Consider the following 18,595-nt stretch of genomic DNA (forward strand, 5'->3'; position numbering starts at 1 on the left):
AGGCAAAATCTCAACCAGATCGGATCTGTAATAATAAGTGAGTCGAACGTTATCATTTGAGACCATTCACGGCTCAAAATTCAAAAATTCCAGGCATTGTGACGAAATGATAGGTGCATTTATTTCTATGCTTACTTTCATCAATAGCGAATATTCAATTGACAAGTACTATCGCCCATGTCATAAAGTCGTCGAAACTCAAATATTAAAATATCCCAAGTGTGTTCCTGATATAATAAATGATGAAAAGGTCTAGATCACAGGATGGTCTATCCAATGATTTACGAAATGTTGGAGGAAACAAGAATTCACAAGATGTTGCCAGGTTGAAAGCTAGACTTCGTGATGCTTATTCAGATGAAACTAGTTTTGAAGGATCTCAACACACCGTGAAACCGGATAAACCAAAAAAAGGTAGTATTGCATTGTTCAACTAGTAAAATAATTTAAGAGAAGTGAAGTTACATAGTACGAAAAAAATATTTTCAATGATTACAATACGTTGTATAAGTTTCAAAGCAAACACTGGTATTGGAAGGCAACATGCTACATTCATAACACTCCAACCTTTGTAGAAACTCAACAATATTGCTCCATAATTTATTTGCCCAACTAAATTTATTATTGCGCTGCTGTCAAAATTATATTCCTAATATTGAAGGACTTTCTACATTCAATTTTGTTCAGTTCTGATAAAACCGATCTCTTTATTGATATTTCATTCCTCCCAAGTGCGCAAAAACAAACTGATAATATTTTGTCCTTTTTCAGTTCGATGTATAACAAGAGCAATGGCTGAAGATTTCAGTAGAGAGCAAGTTCTTTTCAGTTCTCTAGTTGAAACGGTATTCTACATCTTTTTCGCAATAGCATGTTGGATACGTAAGTAGGTACAAGGGAAAGTAGCTTTGTATCACGCCATGTTCTTGTTCTTCTTATCGTTTCACCCACTACTACGATAGGTATCTTCAGAGCAGTCTTCTGCTCTTAAATTCCTCTGATGATGCCTACTCTAGTTTTAGACGAAACATAAGTCGTTGTAATTGAATGTTTCTCACATTTCAGAATGTAAGATAAAAAGAATTTATTTGCTAGTAATGTTAATACGCTGTTCTGCAAACTCTATGGCAAACTTTGACATTTTTTTCGCACAAAAAATTTTCTCAAATTCATCTGTTGTAGTTTATCATACGGCTTGTAGAGCACCTTGTAAAGGGTGTTTTTTTGAGAGCTATAAACTTTAAATTGCAATAAAACAACGATGTATTATTCGATTGACATGAATTTTATTTATCCGCAAGATAATCTTGTGGCATTACATTTTAAATATGATTTCTGGCATATGACCCTCACGGCTGGCTCGGATGTAGTCCAATCTGGACGTCCAATTTTCGATTACTTTTTCCAACATTTGTGGCCGTATATCGGCAATAACACGTCGAATGTTGTCTTTCAAATGGTCAAGGGTTTGTGGCTTATCCGCATAGACCAATGACTTTACATAGCCCGACAGAAAGTAGTCTAGCTACTCTTGTGTTATCACAAGATCTTGGAGGCCAATTCACAGGTCCAAAACGATTGTGGCACGAGCTGTGTGACATGTTGCGCCGTTTTGTTGGAACCACAGCTCCTGGACATCATGGTTGTTCAATTCAGGAATGAAAAAGTTAGTAATCATGGCTCTATACCGATCACCATTGACTGTAACGTTCTGGACATCATCGTTTTTGAAGAAGTACGGACCAATGATTCCACCAGCCCATAAAGCGCACCAAACAGTCAGTTTTTCTGGATGTAACGGTGTTTCGACATACACTTGAGGATTAGCTTCACTCTAAATGCGACAGTTTTGTTTGTTGACGTAGCCATTCAACCAGAAGTGCGCTTCATCGCTAAACAAAATAAAATGGACGTAGTGCGCGATACGTATTTCGCACAGAACCATAATTTTCGAAATAAAATTGCACTATTTGCAAGCGTTGTTCAGGCGTGAGTCTATTCATGATGAATTGTCAAACCAAACTGAGAACAAATCACTTGATAGCTGCTAAATCGGTTGCCATCTTGAACAGTAATGCCAACTTAAAGTTATATACCTCGAAAAAAAACACCCGTTATATTGATATTTTTAAAGCAGAGTTATCGAGTTATTTAGCGATTCAGTGCCACTGAAAATAATTCTCAGAATTCTGCACAGAATGCATTCCAAGTCGTGTTGAATTTTTATAGATGTTGCCAATTTGAAAAATTCCGAGATGTACTATATGACAGAAGCAATAAAACAGGGTTTCTTCAAGAAACAGTTTGGGGGTAACGACAAGGAAGGAATCGAACCAATAACCTTCGCTGACATTTCAACAGTTTCTGACATGTGGAATGTAAGATCAAATGCACATCTTTATTTCACTTGTTTCACATTTTCACGTAATGCATAGTGTTTTGAGATCTTCAAGATCCTCTGCATGCTCAAAATTCAAATTCAAGAGACATTTCATTTTCAGTTCATCTCCTTAATGTTCATCGATACTATATATTTCGACAAATACTTCAGTAAATTTTCTCACGTTGAAGAAGCGAGAGCATTGAGCGTATTATACGAAAATGTGGTTTTAGGGGTTCCTCGTATAAGACAGGTAAGTTTAGTCTCTGAGTATATACAAATTTTGGACATCGAAAATAATATATTTGATGAGTTAATTGCTTGCAGAAAAGACTGTTGACCCTTACAAAAATTCAACCTGAAAATTTTTTATCTTCGCTACGTATGTGGACAGAGTGGTCACCTATTCAGATTCTGAACTCGTCCAACTCTGTTTAGTTTTGAGCAATTATTAATGATACTTATCTGATCAATCAAAAAACAATAAATGAAATGACTGATACTTGGTAATGAATGAAGAAAAGAAAAAGTGGAAGAAGTACAATTTCCAATTGTGTATTAATATCATACGATATTAATTGTCTATCTGGTTAATGTATCAGAAAAAATGCCATCAACATAACCATTGTCAAACAGAAGATTTCCACGCTATTACTGATGTACTGATGATCCCTAACAAGGGTGAAACCGGTATATCGCTACTCTCCCTCGATGACATGCATTCTCCCTGGGTTACTTTCGATTATGATTCCTACGTGGAAATCTTCTGTTTGACAATGGTTATGTTGATGGCATTTTTGCTGATGCATTAACCAGAGAGATAATTAATATCGTATGATATTATTACACAGTTGCAAATTGTACTTCTTCTTCTTTTTCTTTTCTTCAATCAAAAAACATTTTATGTATTTTATGTTTCTTAGGTGCGTGTTTCTGAAGATTCCTGTGAGATACATCCTTACTTCCGAAGACTGTTCAGACTATGCTTCTCCTCATATAATGAGGAGTCCGAAGATAAAAAAACATTTGGATTAGGCGAGGAAACTGCGTAAGTTGACCCATTGCCAGAAATTTGCATTGAAGTAATATGATTCACAAAAACACACTTCCTCATTAAAAAAATAGCGATATTAATATACACACATTGTTCAAAAGTCTTGACGGTGTATATTTTCACATAATCGAAGCAATTATTTCAAGATTCAACGACGAAAAATATCAATGTACTGTTTTTCAAAAGATTTTCAGTTTTCGTGTATCTAGGTCAAAACTGAGACGTTGTATACTCAAAAATTGCCAATGTAGCCCACCCTTTACGTAGGGTGAGGATCAGGACACAGTAACCAAGTCTACACCTTACCCAATCGAATTTTCTGAGCATGTTCTGATCTTCTAGACTCTAGAGGTTTAAGGGGTTTTCTAAGAAGCCTTAAAGAATCGTTTTGAACTCATGAAAAGAAATCGTACGCTGTAATTATTTTGATCATTTTTTTTTCAAGGTGGGTGTATTCAGACGATACCGTCACCGAAAACATTGAAGTATCAGGAGCAGTGGCCACCTATGGGGGTGGAGGATTCTACCTAGATCTCAATACGAACGGGACAAGCGCTCTGGCCCAAATAAAATACCTGGAGGACAACCTCTGGATTACCAGACATACCAGGGCTGTGTTTGTTGATTTCTCGGTTTATAATACGAACCTGAACATATTCGGAGTATGCAAGTAAGTCATAATAATAATTCAAAAATAATAAACATTAAGAGGGTAGACGAATGAGAATATCGAACTGAAAGAAATCTAGATTAAGGGTTAACCATAGAAAACTTGCTGCCATCAGAGGTGAGAAGCGATCATAGAGTAATAAACATAGATAGAGGGAGTATGCGCAATTTTCACATGTCCCCAACATGGTTAGATTACGTTGTCGGATTGGGATATATTTTCAAATCCAGAATTTTACTATATCGTTATGGATGTATATTATATCGAATGAAATATATTTAATTGAGTGATTCCCGATTAAATATGCAAATTTGAATATTTGGAATCCGATATTTTTCCTAATTGTCGAATTTATAATGAACAGAATAGTTATTATTTTCTCTAATTCTGTGGTTATTCCGTTCATTCTTCCACATCTTGTAGAACAAAATCGTGCGAGAATATATCAGAAACGCACAGTTTTCATGGTTATATTTTATTATTATATGTTGGTACTCCGAACTTTCCGCCACAGCTTTATCTGTCAATTCATCAATTTGCCTTAAAGAAATCAGTTCTGCCAACCAACATTTTTCAATGCAAAAATCACTAAATGACATTTATGGAAATATTTCATTGATTTCAATAAAAATGCAATGAATTAGAGAAAATAATGTATAATACTCGTACAGAAGGCTCATTCTACCACTCGTTCATTCAAAAACTCGTTTTTGAATTTTGAACTCGTGGAAGAATATGAATGTCTTCTGCACTTGTATTATAAATAACTATTCTGTATTTACCTGCTGAAATCCAAGGTTTGGCAACTTTTGCTCTCCTAGTGTCATCGGTTGTTTCAAGTCGTTTGGCGCGCTTGAAGTTTGTATTCTGAATTTCTGATATTTTGAGTCAATATGAAACGTTGATTCACTTTGGGACATAAGAAGTGCGTTCTTTGTGAAGAAACTCGCGAATTGAGTGAAATATCGTATCACTGATATGTTTCCATTTCCGCGCGCTTCATGTCAAATTTGATTTGCGTTCATGTTCGGGATAAAATTTGCTCACTGAAAATGACATATGCTCCCTCTATCTATGTTTAGTACTCTGAGGTAGCGATAGACAGGTTTCGCTAATCGCTATTTTCAATGCTTGCACCTTGACAGAGTCTTTATAAGCAAGATGGGATGAATGATGCAAAATAAAAGTTCTCACATACCGAATGTTTTCATTTTTTCTATTATTGGCGATTTTTTTTTTCAGAATAATATTCGAGCTACCGCCAACTGGGGGTGTCTTGCCTAGTCACAAATTTGACTGTGTGAAACTGATAGTAACGTACGACTCTTGGAACTACTTCGTCTTCATTTGCGAGTCGATCTTCTACATTTTCATCTTCATCTATATGTTGCAATCGCTTAGAGAATTGATTTATTTCAAATGGAGGTATTTCGTGCGCTTTTGGTCCTATATAGATTGCACGATTACAGCTGTGAGTTTCCAATTTATTTTCTGAAATGTCTTCAAAATATAGAGTTTTCCAATGAGAGGTGTCATTTTGAATAGACCGATATGCCCAAAAAAATTTATAAAAAATGACTTTCCCAAATGTCGAACTTTTTGGAAAGAATAATAGTGAAAACCTAATAAAGGGTGTTGTTTTAGAGCTATAGAACCTTAAATTGCAATAAAACAACGATGGATTATTCGATTGACATGAATTTTATTTATCCGCAAGATAATCTTGTGGCCTTACATTTCAAATATGATTTCTGGCATATGACCGCCACGGCTGGCTCGGATGTAGTCCAATCTGGACGTCCAATTTTCGATGACTTTTTCCAACATTTGTGGCCGTATATCGGCAATAACACGGCGAATGTTGTCTTCCAAATGGTCAAGGTTTTGTGGCTTATCCGCATAGACCAATGACTTTACATAGCCCCACAGAAAGTAGTCTAGCGGTGTTAAATCACAAGATCTTGGAGGCCAACTCACTGGTCCAAAACGTGAAATTAGGCGGTCACCAAACGTGCCTTTCAATAAACCGATTGTTGTTGACATGTTGCGCCGTCTTGTTGGAACCACAGCTCCTGGACATCATGGTTGTTCAATTCAGGAATGAAAAAGTTAGTAATCATGGCTCTATAGCCAGCACCATTGACTGTAACGTTCTGGCCATCATCGTTTTTGAAGAATTACGGACCAATGATTCCACCAGCCCATAAAGCGCACCAAATGGTCAGTTTTTCTGGATGTTACGGTGTTTCGACATACACTTGAGGATTAGTTTCACTCCAAATGCGGCAGTTTTGTTTGTTGACGTAGCCATTCAATCAGAAGTGCACTTCATCGCTAAACAAAATAAAATGGACGTAGTGCGCGATATGTATTCCGCACAGAACCATTATTTTCGAAATAAAATTGAACTATTTGCAAGCGTTTTTTAGGCGTGAGTCTATTCATGATGAATTGCCAAACCAAACGAAGAATAAATCACTTGACAGCTGTTAAATCGGTCGTCATCTTGAACAGTAATGCCAACTTAAAGTTATATACCTCGAAAAAAAATACCCGTTACAACCCAATTGTCTTTAGCGTAAAAAAAAGCGTACTAATTTTTGAATTGATCGCTGAAACGGTATGTTCCCCTCTTAATAAACAGAATTGTCGCTTTTGTGACTTGGAAAATCCAAGAATGATTGTTGAAAAGCCTCTCTATCCTTTAAGTATAATGAATGTTAAAATGAAATAAACATCTATCGATTTATCTTAAAATATATTCTTTTTTTCGATATCAAAAAGAAATATCTTATTGGAAAACCCTGTACATCCAAATTAATCATCTTGATCGAATCTGCAGTTTTGAACATAACAAAAAAGGAGAACAAGCGCTCAAAAGTACCACTTGCAATATTCATATCCTGGATCTATTTTCAGCTTGCCATCTGGTGTCTATTCCTCATGAACTACAAACGGAATAATATAGACTACTACCTATCGAAAATAAAGGAGAATCCCTCAAAATATGGAAACTTGGAGTACATATCTTATATACAGGGCTTACATGACGACGTCGCAGCCATCACTCTGTTTTTCGTTTTCATACGTTTCTTCAAATACTTAAATTTCAATAAGACTATGGGACAACTCAATGATACACTCAAAAAGGTAAGAGATTTTTTAGTCGTACTGAACTGAATATCGATTCAAATGAAACGTAAATTACCATTATGAAAAAAACCTTCTCGGAAGTTTATTAAATTTCCAAAAAGGTTGCTTTTCATTGTAAGAATAGAATTCTGGAAAATATGGCTATTACTTCCTAGATGGCGCTGATGAACATTCAAATCGAATTTAACCAGTTTCGTGTACATTTTCATACTTTCAAATAATACAAATATAATTGCAGTTATATTTTTTAATTATGTATTGTGATTTTTTTCAACAGTGCACATGGGACATCATGGGCTTCTCCATCATGTTTTTCATCATTTTCTTCGCTTATTCTGAACTCGGATTCCTTCTTTTTGGATCACAGGTGAGAAACTCTCAAAATTGTTCTAATGAACATTTTTCTAAACCTCTGATTACTTGGATTTCAAAAGGACTATTTGAATGAAAGACAAACATAAAATTCGACCAATTCAAAACGGTTCATCACCATTTCATAATCAAATTTTGTATGTTTCACAGGTGGAAGATTTTCGAACTTTTGGTCATTCAATGTTCACCCTGCTGAGAACAATTCTTGGTGATTTCGAATATGGTTTGATAGAAGAAGCACACAGAATACTAGCACCGATATATTTCCTGAGCTACATTTTTCTAGTTTTCTTCGTACTCTTGGTGAGTTGATGAAAATATTTTTGTATTACTCACGGTATTGCCAAGACGGAAGATTTTTTTTTTTTGTTAGTTCTTAATTACCCCAAAATTACCAACATGTCGATAATAATTCGAACAAATTTACAAAGACTAAAGAAATTTTGGAAATATTTAAAAAAATTACAGTTGGTACAATTGGTTTATTCAAATGAAGGAATTTTATCCGCTCAGGGTTTTTCTGCTTCCAGAACATGTTTTTGGCCATCATCAACGATACCTATGCCGATGTCAAAACGGAATTAGCTATAGCACCTACCGAACTGCAAATGACCGACTATTTGAAAATGCACTTATACAAATTGATAAGCGCTAGTAAATGCTGCAAGTTCAAGTTGAAAGATGTCAAGAAAACAGAGTACAGCTTGACTGCAGAAGAAATACGAACAGCTCTCGAAAAGTAAGTTAGACTTCATAACCCTTTATTCTTTGTTATTGAAGCTTGAATTTCTGCTTTTTTATATCCAACCGATACCAAATGTTCGATAATATCAAAAATTTCTATTGATTCTACATAATTACACACTCACATAATAAAAAAGTGAAATATTTCTCGAGTGAGTAGAACCCCAATTTTTGTTTCAAATATACTGAACTTCAGAATAGATCTTATTTCTTCAGGTAATTCGTTGGATAATTTAAGACAAGTATATTCTGCTTGATTTTGAGTCAGTTGAAGTATCAGAGTAATAAACATAGATAGAGGGTGGATATCCCATTTTCAGTAAACAAATTTTGTCTTCAACATGAACTATCAAATTTGACGTGATGCGCGCGGAAATGAAAACATATCAGTGATACGATATTTCACTCAATTCGCGATTTTCCTCACAAAGAACGCACTTCTTATGTTCCAAAGTGAATCAGCGTTTCATATCAACTCAAAATATATTCAGAAGAATACTTAAATTTCGGTAGCACAGTGGTTTCGGAGACGGCTGTGATGCCGAAGGTACCGGGTTCGAATCCCGGCTAGGTCATGGATGTTGTACATGTCTGGTGGTGGACAATGCATTACTATATACTACGTGATTATGTGTACATAGCATGACTGCTGAGCACAAATAAAATAGAAAAAAAAAAAAAAGAATACTTAAATATATCAGAAATTCAGAAAACAAACTTCAAGCGCGCCAAACGACGTGAAACAACCGATGACACTAGGAGAGCAAAAGTTGGCAAACCTTAGATTTCAGTAGGTAGATACAGAAAATAATGAATATTCTGTTTATTATAAATTCGACAATTAGAAAAAATATTGGATTCCAAATATTCAAATTTGAATATTTAATCGGGAATCACTCAAATAAATATATTTCATTCAATATTATATACATTCATAATGATATAGTAAAATTTTGGATTTGAAAATATATCACAATCCGACAACGTAATCTAACCATGTTGGGGACATGTAAAAATTGCGTATACTCCCTCTATCTATGTTTATTACTCTATGGTGGTACCCATAAAACCTTGCAAATGTTTCGAAAAAATATTGAATTTTTTACAAAGTGTCAAAATTTTCGAGAATGTAGTAAACTTATCAGGCAATAATTCTTTAATTTATCTTGATCGTCTTTTTCGTATAATGTTTTCACAACCGCAATCTTTAAAATATTGTCCACATTGACAAAAGCTGAATCATCTTTTTTTTCAGATGCGGCTTCAGTTACTTGGAGATAGAAATGTTCTTTGCCCGATACAATATAAATCCAGTGGCTATGGTAACCGAATATGACATCAGTAAGCTCATTACAGAATTGGAAAGTATAACACCAGGTAAATATGTCTTTGTCCCTTAGAAATTCCATCATGAAAAATAGTTTTTCATTTCTTCTGAAGTTGAAAATTCTGAGTTCTGAATATTATTTAAATAACTTTTTTCATTCCAGAAGCTACATCGGAAAAACACCAAACACCCGAAGCTGCAAAAACCACAGATGATCTGCTGCAGTAAGTGTGACACTGAACCATTCCAAAATTTTATTTTTTTTTATCTACCAGATATTAAACTATAATTTTTTCGTATTTCATTTTTTCAGACAAAAGCAGCAGCTCAAAGACATGGAAGCTACTATGTTCCAACTGGCTTCAAAAATTGATGACCTGATCCAAACGATAGAAAGAATACATGCTGAGCAGAATAAGAAGAAAGGCTCATGGGATAGTTTACTTAATCTCTGAAATAATTTTATTGTTAATGTTTTATTTTTTATGAGAAAATTAAAGCAACGAAGTTGAAGTGTTAATTTTTTTTCGGTGGACCGCTGGTAGTTTAGAAAAATGTGAAAAGAAATTTTGGTTCAAAACCACACTTTTTGGTTTCTTGTAGTTTTGTCTTATCTGCTACCGATTTCAAAGAAAAAAATTTCAAACAATTCTCTAGTGATCCTCAAAAAAATCCAAAATATTTTAAGATCCAGTTGGTAAGATGTGATGAATGAATCAATTTTTTGGTTTTGGTACTTATTTACCGAATCTGCAGAGAAGATTAATGAAATTCAATAAACTGATGTAATCAGCACAAAAAAGTAGGATTACATGAAACACACTGTATCTCGAAAACAAAGCGATTACGTTTAGGAAGGATTTAGGAATATACGAATATGTATAATATATATAACATACAAAATCTACTGTCAGTAATTTTATCAAATTTTTAATCATCAAATAGTTTCATAGAAATATTTGAACGTTCATCCCCAATATTCAGTTGGAATATCCCAAAAAAGCATTGAATTAAACTCGGAAATTGGAGACATACCACAAAAAAATTTATCTTTCCTCATCATATCGATAGATCTATTTTCAATTACATTGCAAATCAAAATGCGACATAAGGGCCCGTCCTCTTAAATGTTTTCTCTCTTTGAGTCTATCTTTCTTCAACATGAATTTACGCAGTTCCGGAATAGTAGGTGGACACGCAACAACACTTGAATAATGCCTTCTTTGAGCTCTCTCAGCGTCGTGTCTTCCCACCAATAAAATGGTAGTGACTGAAATATGATATTTCTATAATGATGAGTATTAGCAAAGAGATTCATTGAAAATTCGTGCAAAAATTAATTGAGATCAAAAAAGGGATCATTGAGAAAAGAAGTATGAAGAAATCACCTTGGCCTGTATTCATGATGAAGGGGGTTTTTTGGTGTAAAATATTTCTTAATTAAATGTGGAAAAAGACTATTGAATCAATGACATCAGAGCTATGTCAAGATACAAAAATGACAATGCCCAAGGAAAAACATTTTTGGTTTGAAAATGTAATAGAAGGTGCATTCGACCACAGCAAATACAGATCTACATTCAGTTTCTGTTCAAAAAGATCTGAATTTGGAGATATTTCGAATTTTGTGGAAACATATTCAAGGTGGTTTGATTAGAGAATATTTCACCGATGAACCTTAATTCTTATGGTCTAGAGAAAATAAACCATCAGTTTGTATTCTGACCTAATACAGAAGTGTACATTATATATGTGTTTTAGTTTAAAACTCCAAAAATTCAATTTAATCCAGAATTTACTTATAAGCCATCTATTCACAATTAATTGAACTCAATTTTGACGCAGCCAACAATAAATAGAATCTTGTAATGTATACGACCCTATCAAATTCTGGTTTGAGCTACCTCCCTTAGATGTCGCCATGTATATTCGAATCCTATACACACATATTGTGGATGCGTTATATTTAAGCGCATCCGCCTAAAACACATTTTGTACATTGTGTACATTGTAATTATTCACGAAAAGAGTTTTTGATGAGGTTAGCTTCAGAATTTGATAATACTAGAAATCTTGGATCATGAACTCATATCTGCAAGAAGATATTTCCTGAGAAAATTGGCGTTGGATCACATTCAAAATTTGATATGACGAAATTTCCCTGATGAATATCTATTTGCAGTCGGTTTCTTCCTTATATGGCTCAAAACTGAGGTATTGCGAATTTTGTAGTAAAATTGTGCTTTTAATGTGTAGAAACATTTTTCTGCGCGAAATGGATGCCTAATATAGAATCTACGAAATCAAAACCCTTCAAAACTACTATAAAATGTTCGAATTTGATCGGTCGATTTTTTCGGAAAAACCAAGACTATAACCTCAGATGAATTTCGAGAAAAAAAATTTTGGCTTGAAAATTTGATAGAATGAACCATTCGACCATACCGTAATCTAATTTACAATCAGTAAGCTTCTAAAAGGTCCCAATTTCGAGATATTTAGAGTGTTGTGGTAAAATTCCCAATTGATTATTTAGAGCAAATAAGTAATCAGTTCGAATAGGTGGACCTAATACAGAATTGAAGGCACATCAATAACGTTTTTATTCAAAATTCCAAAAATTCAATTGAGAATTTACCTGTTGGGCTATCTATACACAGTTTGATGAACTTATGTTTGGCGGAGCCAACTAAAGTAGATTCCTGTAACAAATGCGACCCTATCACAGTTTGGTTCAAGCTACTCCTTCTAGATGGCACCATACACTCGAATAAAATGGTGAATACGCTAGATGTAAGCGCATCCGCCCAAAAAAGTGTCGTATATATAAAAGAACATCAGTTCAGTTTCAAAATTCGAACACTATTCCACTATGAGATGTTTTCTGACAAAACTTTTATATCTTATGTGTTTTTTGAAAATTTGGTATCTGTTTATCTTCATGAGAAAACTTCCATGCTGAAAATCTATCTGTGATCGGTTTTTTTTTGCATTTTGCAAAGTTGACTTTTCTTAGGGGGCAAATTGTGTCTCAGCATAGGGTGGCTGTTATCAATTGGCGGCCCTGCTCTCTAACCAAATTGAACATTTCAGGGTTCAAATATCTTTCTACGTTTTTGGACCTTCATCATCCACAGAATATATTTTGAAGAATGTATCTTGTGGTTATTATATGAAATTCAGAATAATATTTGTCAAATAATGAAAACGGCTCCATTCAAAATTACTTTTGGATCATATCATTGGAAAAGATTTTTCATGTTTCAGAATCTGCCCATAATCCTGCTTCAAGCCAAGAAATGAGAAAATCTAAATACATATGTAATTTTATTTTTTACAATATTTTATGAATCTAAAGGAAACTGAAATTTCTTGTTGCCTGTTTTACAAAATAAGTAATTCACAGCTATATGCCAAATTTCATCTGAATTCTCTATCAAAATATTCTTTATTATCAGATCAAAATGATGTAGATAGGACTCCAATTTACTCTTTAGATCGCCCACACACCATAATATACTGATATGGAATGATGGATCCTAAAAATAGAATGTGATATTAGAGAAAATTCAATTTTTAATAGTTTTCATAGTTATACAAACCTTGTAGAAGAGTGGAAGCTGGAATTCTGATAAACATTTATCTAATTCTTCGATTATAGAATTTAAAGTATCATGAGCACTAGTTACTTCCAAACCAATAAAGGTTCTTGTTTTTTCTTCATTGCAATAAACTTGTAGATTACCAAATGTAAGCACAAACCTACAAAAACACCAAAATATAAACTTCTCAAATAAAAAAATTGAACTAGTTACTGCCTATGATGTTGATCATTGAAAGGAACCATTTATTTAATTGCTAAGTGATTAATTTAAAAAATACATGGAATTTATTAATTTCAAAAGGTTCAATCTATGCTTTCTTTTCAAATTCACGTGTATCTATCAAAAATCCACAACAAATTTAACCGATACATACTACCTTCAAATTATAATTCTGTTCATCTTATGAACTTGAATAAAATTTGCTGCAGCAACACTCACCACAAAAATGTTTACCTTCTAAAATGAGAAACTCTATCTTTAATTGAATTAATGAAAGAATGGATCCAATGGTATTTCAATACAACTGTTTTAGTTAAACTCAAATGTAGGTCATCAATTTTTTGAAAAGGTACTTCTGGTATGCAACTCATGAGGGATTCTTGCAACAAAGTGAAGCCATTATGTGGTTCGCCTAAAAATAACTTTAATAATGAAATGGACTCCTGATTTTCAAATACACTCACATGGTATATAAACAAATGTGGCCCAGTTGCCCCTTTCATGTTTGAATGAACGTATTCTACCTTGATGTTTGGATGGATCATCAACCCATGTAGGTCCGTCAATTTTTTTTATACAATCTGGAAGGGGAAGCCTAAAATATAAAATATTGTAGAATGAGTGGAATTATTTTTTATCACGTAAAAAAAACACCTTTTTGGATTTTCCTCTTTGAATCGCCTCTTTGTTGAAACATTAGGTCCAGGAACATCTTCCTCAGAACTTTCTCCATCATTACCATATTGAACCAAGAGTTGAAGAGCATTAGTTCCCATTATTTCCTATAGTGATGCTCAAGGTATTACCAATAATTGAATATATTCATTTCAGTATAATAAATTTCCAAGAAAATAATTTTACCACAGAATACTAATAATAAATTCTACTCTGTTATCTGTGAAAAATTTGAAAACAATATATAACCTAAAATAAGCTATGTGACAGAATATAACAAACAAACCGAAAAACTTTTTAGCTAATTCAACAGTTGTAGGACACGAAAAAATCGTATACAGATTCTGATAGGAAATAATATAGATTATAAGCCAGGATATACGTATGGGTAATTATTAATGGTAATATAATTAAGAATCTGCTGTAAATATAAACGAATATAACCATTGCTCCTAGCAATCATTGTCACCTACTTTTTCCTCTTAGTTCAAAAGTGACTGTATTGCTATAGAACTCGTTAATTGGAATGTCCCCGTTATGTGTCTAGTTACTCTAGTTACAGTTATTTCTATTGTTTATGTTTGATCTAGATTCTAGATGTATTAATTATTGTTAGTAAATTTACTAATTATTACATTTGTACTCAGAGCTTGGAGGATAAACATTTTATATTATTTGAAATACCTTAGTTTTAATTGTGAAAGAAACTGTATTGAAATGAATTCAATTGACGAACTCTTAAAGGAACTAGAAAAAGAACCAATGACGGAAAGTAGGAGGAAAAGACTGAAATTATATAAGGAAGAAAGTAGGAATATAACTGAACTGCTTTTTATATTTTCTAAAGACCAAATTCAATTTTAGATGCTAGATTTAAAGAGTCTCTTGCTGTGGTTAAATTAATGCATGAATATAGTCCATTTGATAGCCCCATTGAGAAAGATCCAGATTGGGTTGAAGCATTAAAAACTCTTAGAATTGGCCAACAGTATTTTGAAACATCTGAATGTAGTGCTGAGGCAATGGCATTGTCTCACATTGAAAAAGAAAGTAAAGATAATACTTATATCAAATCTTTGAAGAGTGATATTCAACTCTATATGGGATTTAATGCAGAAGTTGAGAAGGATATTGAAACATTTACAAGGTGAAAAGCTAATGCAACAAATGTTGAAACATATCATGCTCAAGGTTTTTCAATAATATTGTCACTTTATCTATCAACAATATTCTATTCAATCTGCAATATATTTTTAATTAATCAGTGTTTGATTATAGGCAACTAGAAGAAGCAAAGAAACATTTCAAAGATGCTTTATGTGAACCAAAGGATATCCATCTTGTGGATAAAAAAATTGCCTCTTATTCAAATGAACTGGAAAAATTTGAAGTAAATAATGCAATTTTGAATTTCTCCAATACCACTTTAATAATTTTTTAATTTTAGAAAAAGCATCCTTGGCTGAAGAACCCTCAAATTGATTTAACTTACATTGCTAAAGAAGCTGAAATGTTGGCAAGTATGCTAGAAGAAAAAGAAGCCATGGAAAAGGAATTTAAAGCTTATCAAGGCTTAGCTCCCGATGTTCATGAAGCATCTCGCCAACTTAGTGATCTGAAGAAGGAGTATAACAAATTGAGAGAGAAATATCATTCAAACAAACATTGACAAAATATATTTTGTATCCTGCAATAAAATATTGCAAATTTCTCAGGAATTTAATTATTTTTTATATAGTATTCCCTATTTTTTCAGAGAAAAACATTTGATCTTTTCAAATAATGATTTCAAAATTCATTATCACAACTGTGTAGATACCTAGTTGTGGAACAAATATTGCTTAAAATAAGCGAAAAATAGGAAAATTGCAATAAAGTCTTTGTATTTGCATTTGAATATCAAATTTATATTATATTTTAGTAAATCATTATCCTGATAAAATTAATTTCAGTTCAAAAGAAAGATTGAAATGATATAAGCTTTATTGTGATCTCAAACTAAAATGTTATCAATGAATTTTATACTTAAATTTTCAATCAATACAAAGACAATCCAACTTCCAAAAGATCATATTACTTCCTAAAAAATAAACAAAAATGAGTTCATTTAGTTTGAAATATTCACAAGTAATGATGAACATCCTGTGAGCCTTGATGGTAGTCTCATCAAGTTTTTCTTGAATTACTTATTACTATCTAGTTGGCACTGCTGATTCTTTACGAGCTGCATCTTGTAAAAGCTGTGTGTCTACTTCATCTGCAGGTAATTGAACATATCGAACAACTGATCCTCTAATGAAACAATTTTTTACAGAGAGCTAAAAATTGAAGTATGTAGTTTCTAATAATTTGTTCAGGTGACTAAAGAACTCACCATGTGTGGATATTTATCTGTATCTGTTACACTAATATCCGTTAGCTTTATATTCAAATATTGGTCGACTGAGTGTAGAGTGCCACAAATACTGTAATTTTTACAAAAACCATTAATAAAATTGTAATGAAATATTTAAGTGATTGTTTTTGCTTATACCTCAGATCATTTTTGAGTTCCACAACCACATCTTTTCCTACTAGGGACTTGAAAAATGAGTAGAAGAGCTGAAATATACGAAAATGATTTATGTTGAATTACCACTACTGGAAGGCTGTATTTACCATATTGAGTTTCAAAAATGTAGCTAGATACAATTATAACCTAAATTCTTTTCGTACTTTTTCTGCAATTTATTTCCTATTAGAAATGCGATAAAAAATTCAAATCCTGAGAGATTGTAATTATAATCTATGAACCAAATTTTAAAAGTTAGGTTATGTTAGTCACAGATGTGGGAATGAAAAATCGATGTCGCCGTCTTTTTTCTTTATTTTTCGATGTTCACTTGAATGAAATTCTTTTTTGTATTCTACAACAGCAGAAGTGCATTGGAAATGGCCATTCAAAGGATATACGTAATTAAGTTTAGTAATATTTACAGATTATCCCATAACATTTGATGGGCGTTGACTGAATTTGTTAGATGGGAATGTTCTCATACTCCTTCGTGTCCTTCATGTGAAGTTATAATTTTATACACTTTGTCAAGAGTTTAGGGCAACCATCATTTGTTAATGAATCAAATTAATTAGAACTATTCTGCTATTTTCATTTTAATGCTTTCAGATTTTCTAAATGATGAAAATGAAAGGCTTGATATTATGGATTAGTTTTATGATGAACCCTGTATTTATTTCAAATGAAATATTGGAAGAAACAGTTTTTGATAATATGACAGCACATGAGTTTTTATTCTTAGAAAGCTATAGAAATGTTGTTTTTTCACAAGATGAAACTATTTTTGTAAAATAAGTGTCACTAATGAAATAATTACAACTGTGTACGGCAGAAATCATTGAACATTTATCTTTCCATTTCGTTTGTTTTGAGTAAAGTAATTTTTCTTTTAAAAAAAAACTTCGAGTGCCATAGTTGAGGAATTCAATTCCCTACGCCTCTGAAAAACGGAAACCAGAATCAGCCATAGGCAAAAACCAAACGGGTCGCACCTTCATCATTATTCTATGTTCTAAAAGAAATCATAGAGGAAGAGAATCTCTTGTCCATGGGAAAACCACAGACAACATATGTGGTATTTGCGGGAAATTCAAATAAATAAGCAAGTTCGGTCCAAATTTTATTGATTATTACAAAAACGAAAATCGTATTCAAACATAAATTGGATGAGTTTGATGAGGATATAATTTGTTTCGCAGGCATTCATACTAATTCATGTAAATTGTAACAAAGAATAACAATAATTTATTCAATAAAAATTAGGCCTTCCAATTGACCATATTCACCGTCGCCATATTGTTGTGCGACAATACCAACTACCCAGTGTTCCCAACGGAGAAATATTGAGTTCACTAGAAAAATACCACTAATATCAAAAATACTATCAGCCATAGAGATTATTCTTTCACTGACTATTTCCAAAAATGGAGCGAAGCCTTCATTTATAAACTCGGCCACAGTTAATTTGTTCATAAAACCACCTTTCACTAATGTTTTTATTTCCAAAAGGTGAAATTTTTGCGAAATATTGTCCCAAACAAGCCTATCTGGCGTAGCAGCCAGAAAAGGTACACATAAACTTCACTTACAAACTTTATATTGTGGAATTTTTCTAGTAAACTCAATATTTCTTCGTTGGGAACACTGGGTAGTTGGTATTGTCGCACAACAATATGGCGACGGTGAATATGGTCAATTAAAATCAATCGATTGACTGAACAGTGTGGATATTCCTATTTGATGAGTACGTAAATATCATTAGGTATATTTTCATTATTCTAGGTGATAACTTATAATAATTCAACACAGCCTCTTCAAGAAAAATAGCAGATCAATAAGTTA

General features: G+C 32.9%; 4 protein-coding genes and 1 long non-coding RNA gene across 6 annotated transcripts; 2 read left to right on the top strand and 3 right to left on the bottom strand.

The window, feature by feature from the left end:
- The first annotated feature begins 141 nt into the window (after positions 1–141).
- LOC123672479 (polycystic kidney disease 2-like 2 protein) lies at positions 142–10,213 on the top strand. The gene is made up of 14 exons (XM_045606584.1): positions 142–414; positions 772–882; positions 2,230–2,378; positions 2,502–2,633; positions 3,304–3,428; positions 3,880–4,104; positions 5,347–5,575; positions 7,024–7,254; positions 7,535–7,624; positions 7,780–7,932; positions 8,160–8,368; positions 9,629–9,750; positions 9,864–9,924; positions 10,014–10,213. The coding sequence occupies exons 1-14, from the start codon at positions 240–242 to the stop codon at positions 10,153–10,155; spliced, it is 2,154 nt and encodes a 717-aa protein (XP_045462540.1). The 5' UTR covers positions 142–239; the 3' UTR covers positions 10,156–10,213.
- A 546-nt stretch (positions 10,214–10,759) lies between these two features.
- LOC123672490 lies at positions 10,760–11,380 on the bottom strand. Its single transcript, XR_006746314.1, has 2 exons — positions 11,089–11,380; positions 10,760–10,970 (listed from the first exon to the last, which is right to left on the bottom strand). It is a non-coding gene; the product is annotated as an uncharacterized LOC123672490 (long non-coding RNA).
- Positions 11,381–13,010: 1,630 nt separating this feature from the next.
- LOC123672491 (U6 snRNA phosphodiesterase) lies at positions 13,011–14,466 on the bottom strand. Its single transcript, XM_045606590.1, has 5 exons — positions 14,179–14,466; positions 13,989–14,119; positions 13,759–13,936; positions 13,303–13,462; positions 13,011–13,239 (listed from the first exon to the last, which is right to left on the bottom strand). The coding sequence occupies exons 1-5, from the start codon at positions 14,298–14,300 to the stop codon at positions 13,045–13,047; spliced, it is 786 nt and encodes a 261-aa protein (XP_045462546.1). The 5' UTR covers positions 14,301–14,466; the 3' UTR covers positions 13,011–13,044.
- Positions 14,467–14,707: 241 nt separating this feature from the next.
- On the top strand, positions 14,708–15,917 carry LOC123672492. Of its 2 annotated transcripts, none has more exons than XM_045606591.1 (4): positions 14,708–15,007; positions 15,064–15,346; positions 15,478–15,589; positions 15,647–15,917. In XM_045606591.1, exons 1-4 carry the CDS (start codon positions 14,917–14,919, stop codon positions 15,866–15,868), a joined length of 708 nt encoding a protein of 235 aa, XP_045462547.1. In that variant the 5' UTR covers positions 14,708–14,916; the 3' UTR covers positions 15,869–15,917. The 2 variants fall into 2 exon arrangements, with proteins under 2 accessions (XP_045462547.1, XP_045462548.1); XM_045606592.1 differs by having other exon boundaries at positions 14,717–15,007; positions 15,047–15,346.
- Positions 15,918–16,164: 247 nt separating this feature from the next.
- LOC123672493 (U6 snRNA-associated Sm-like protein LSm2) lies at positions 16,165–17,015 on the bottom strand. The gene is made up of 4 exons (XM_045606593.1): positions 16,858–17,015; positions 16,733–16,800; positions 16,574–16,664; positions 16,165–16,517 (listed from the first exon to the last, which is right to left on the bottom strand). The coding sequence occupies exons 1-4, from the start codon at positions 16,858–16,860 to the stop codon at positions 16,392–16,394; spliced, it is 288 nt and encodes a 95-aa protein (XP_045462549.1). The 5' UTR covers positions 16,861–17,015; the 3' UTR covers positions 16,165–16,391.
- Between the last annotated feature and the right edge of the window lie 1,580 nt (positions 17,016–18,595).

This window comes from Harmonia axyridis, chromosome 2 (genome assembly GCF_914767665.1).
Source record: "Harmonia axyridis chromosome 2, icHarAxyr1.1, whole genome shotgun sequence".
Classification (NCBI taxonomy): domain Eukaryota; kingdom Metazoa; phylum Arthropoda; class Insecta; order Coleoptera; family Coccinellidae; genus Harmonia; species Harmonia axyridis.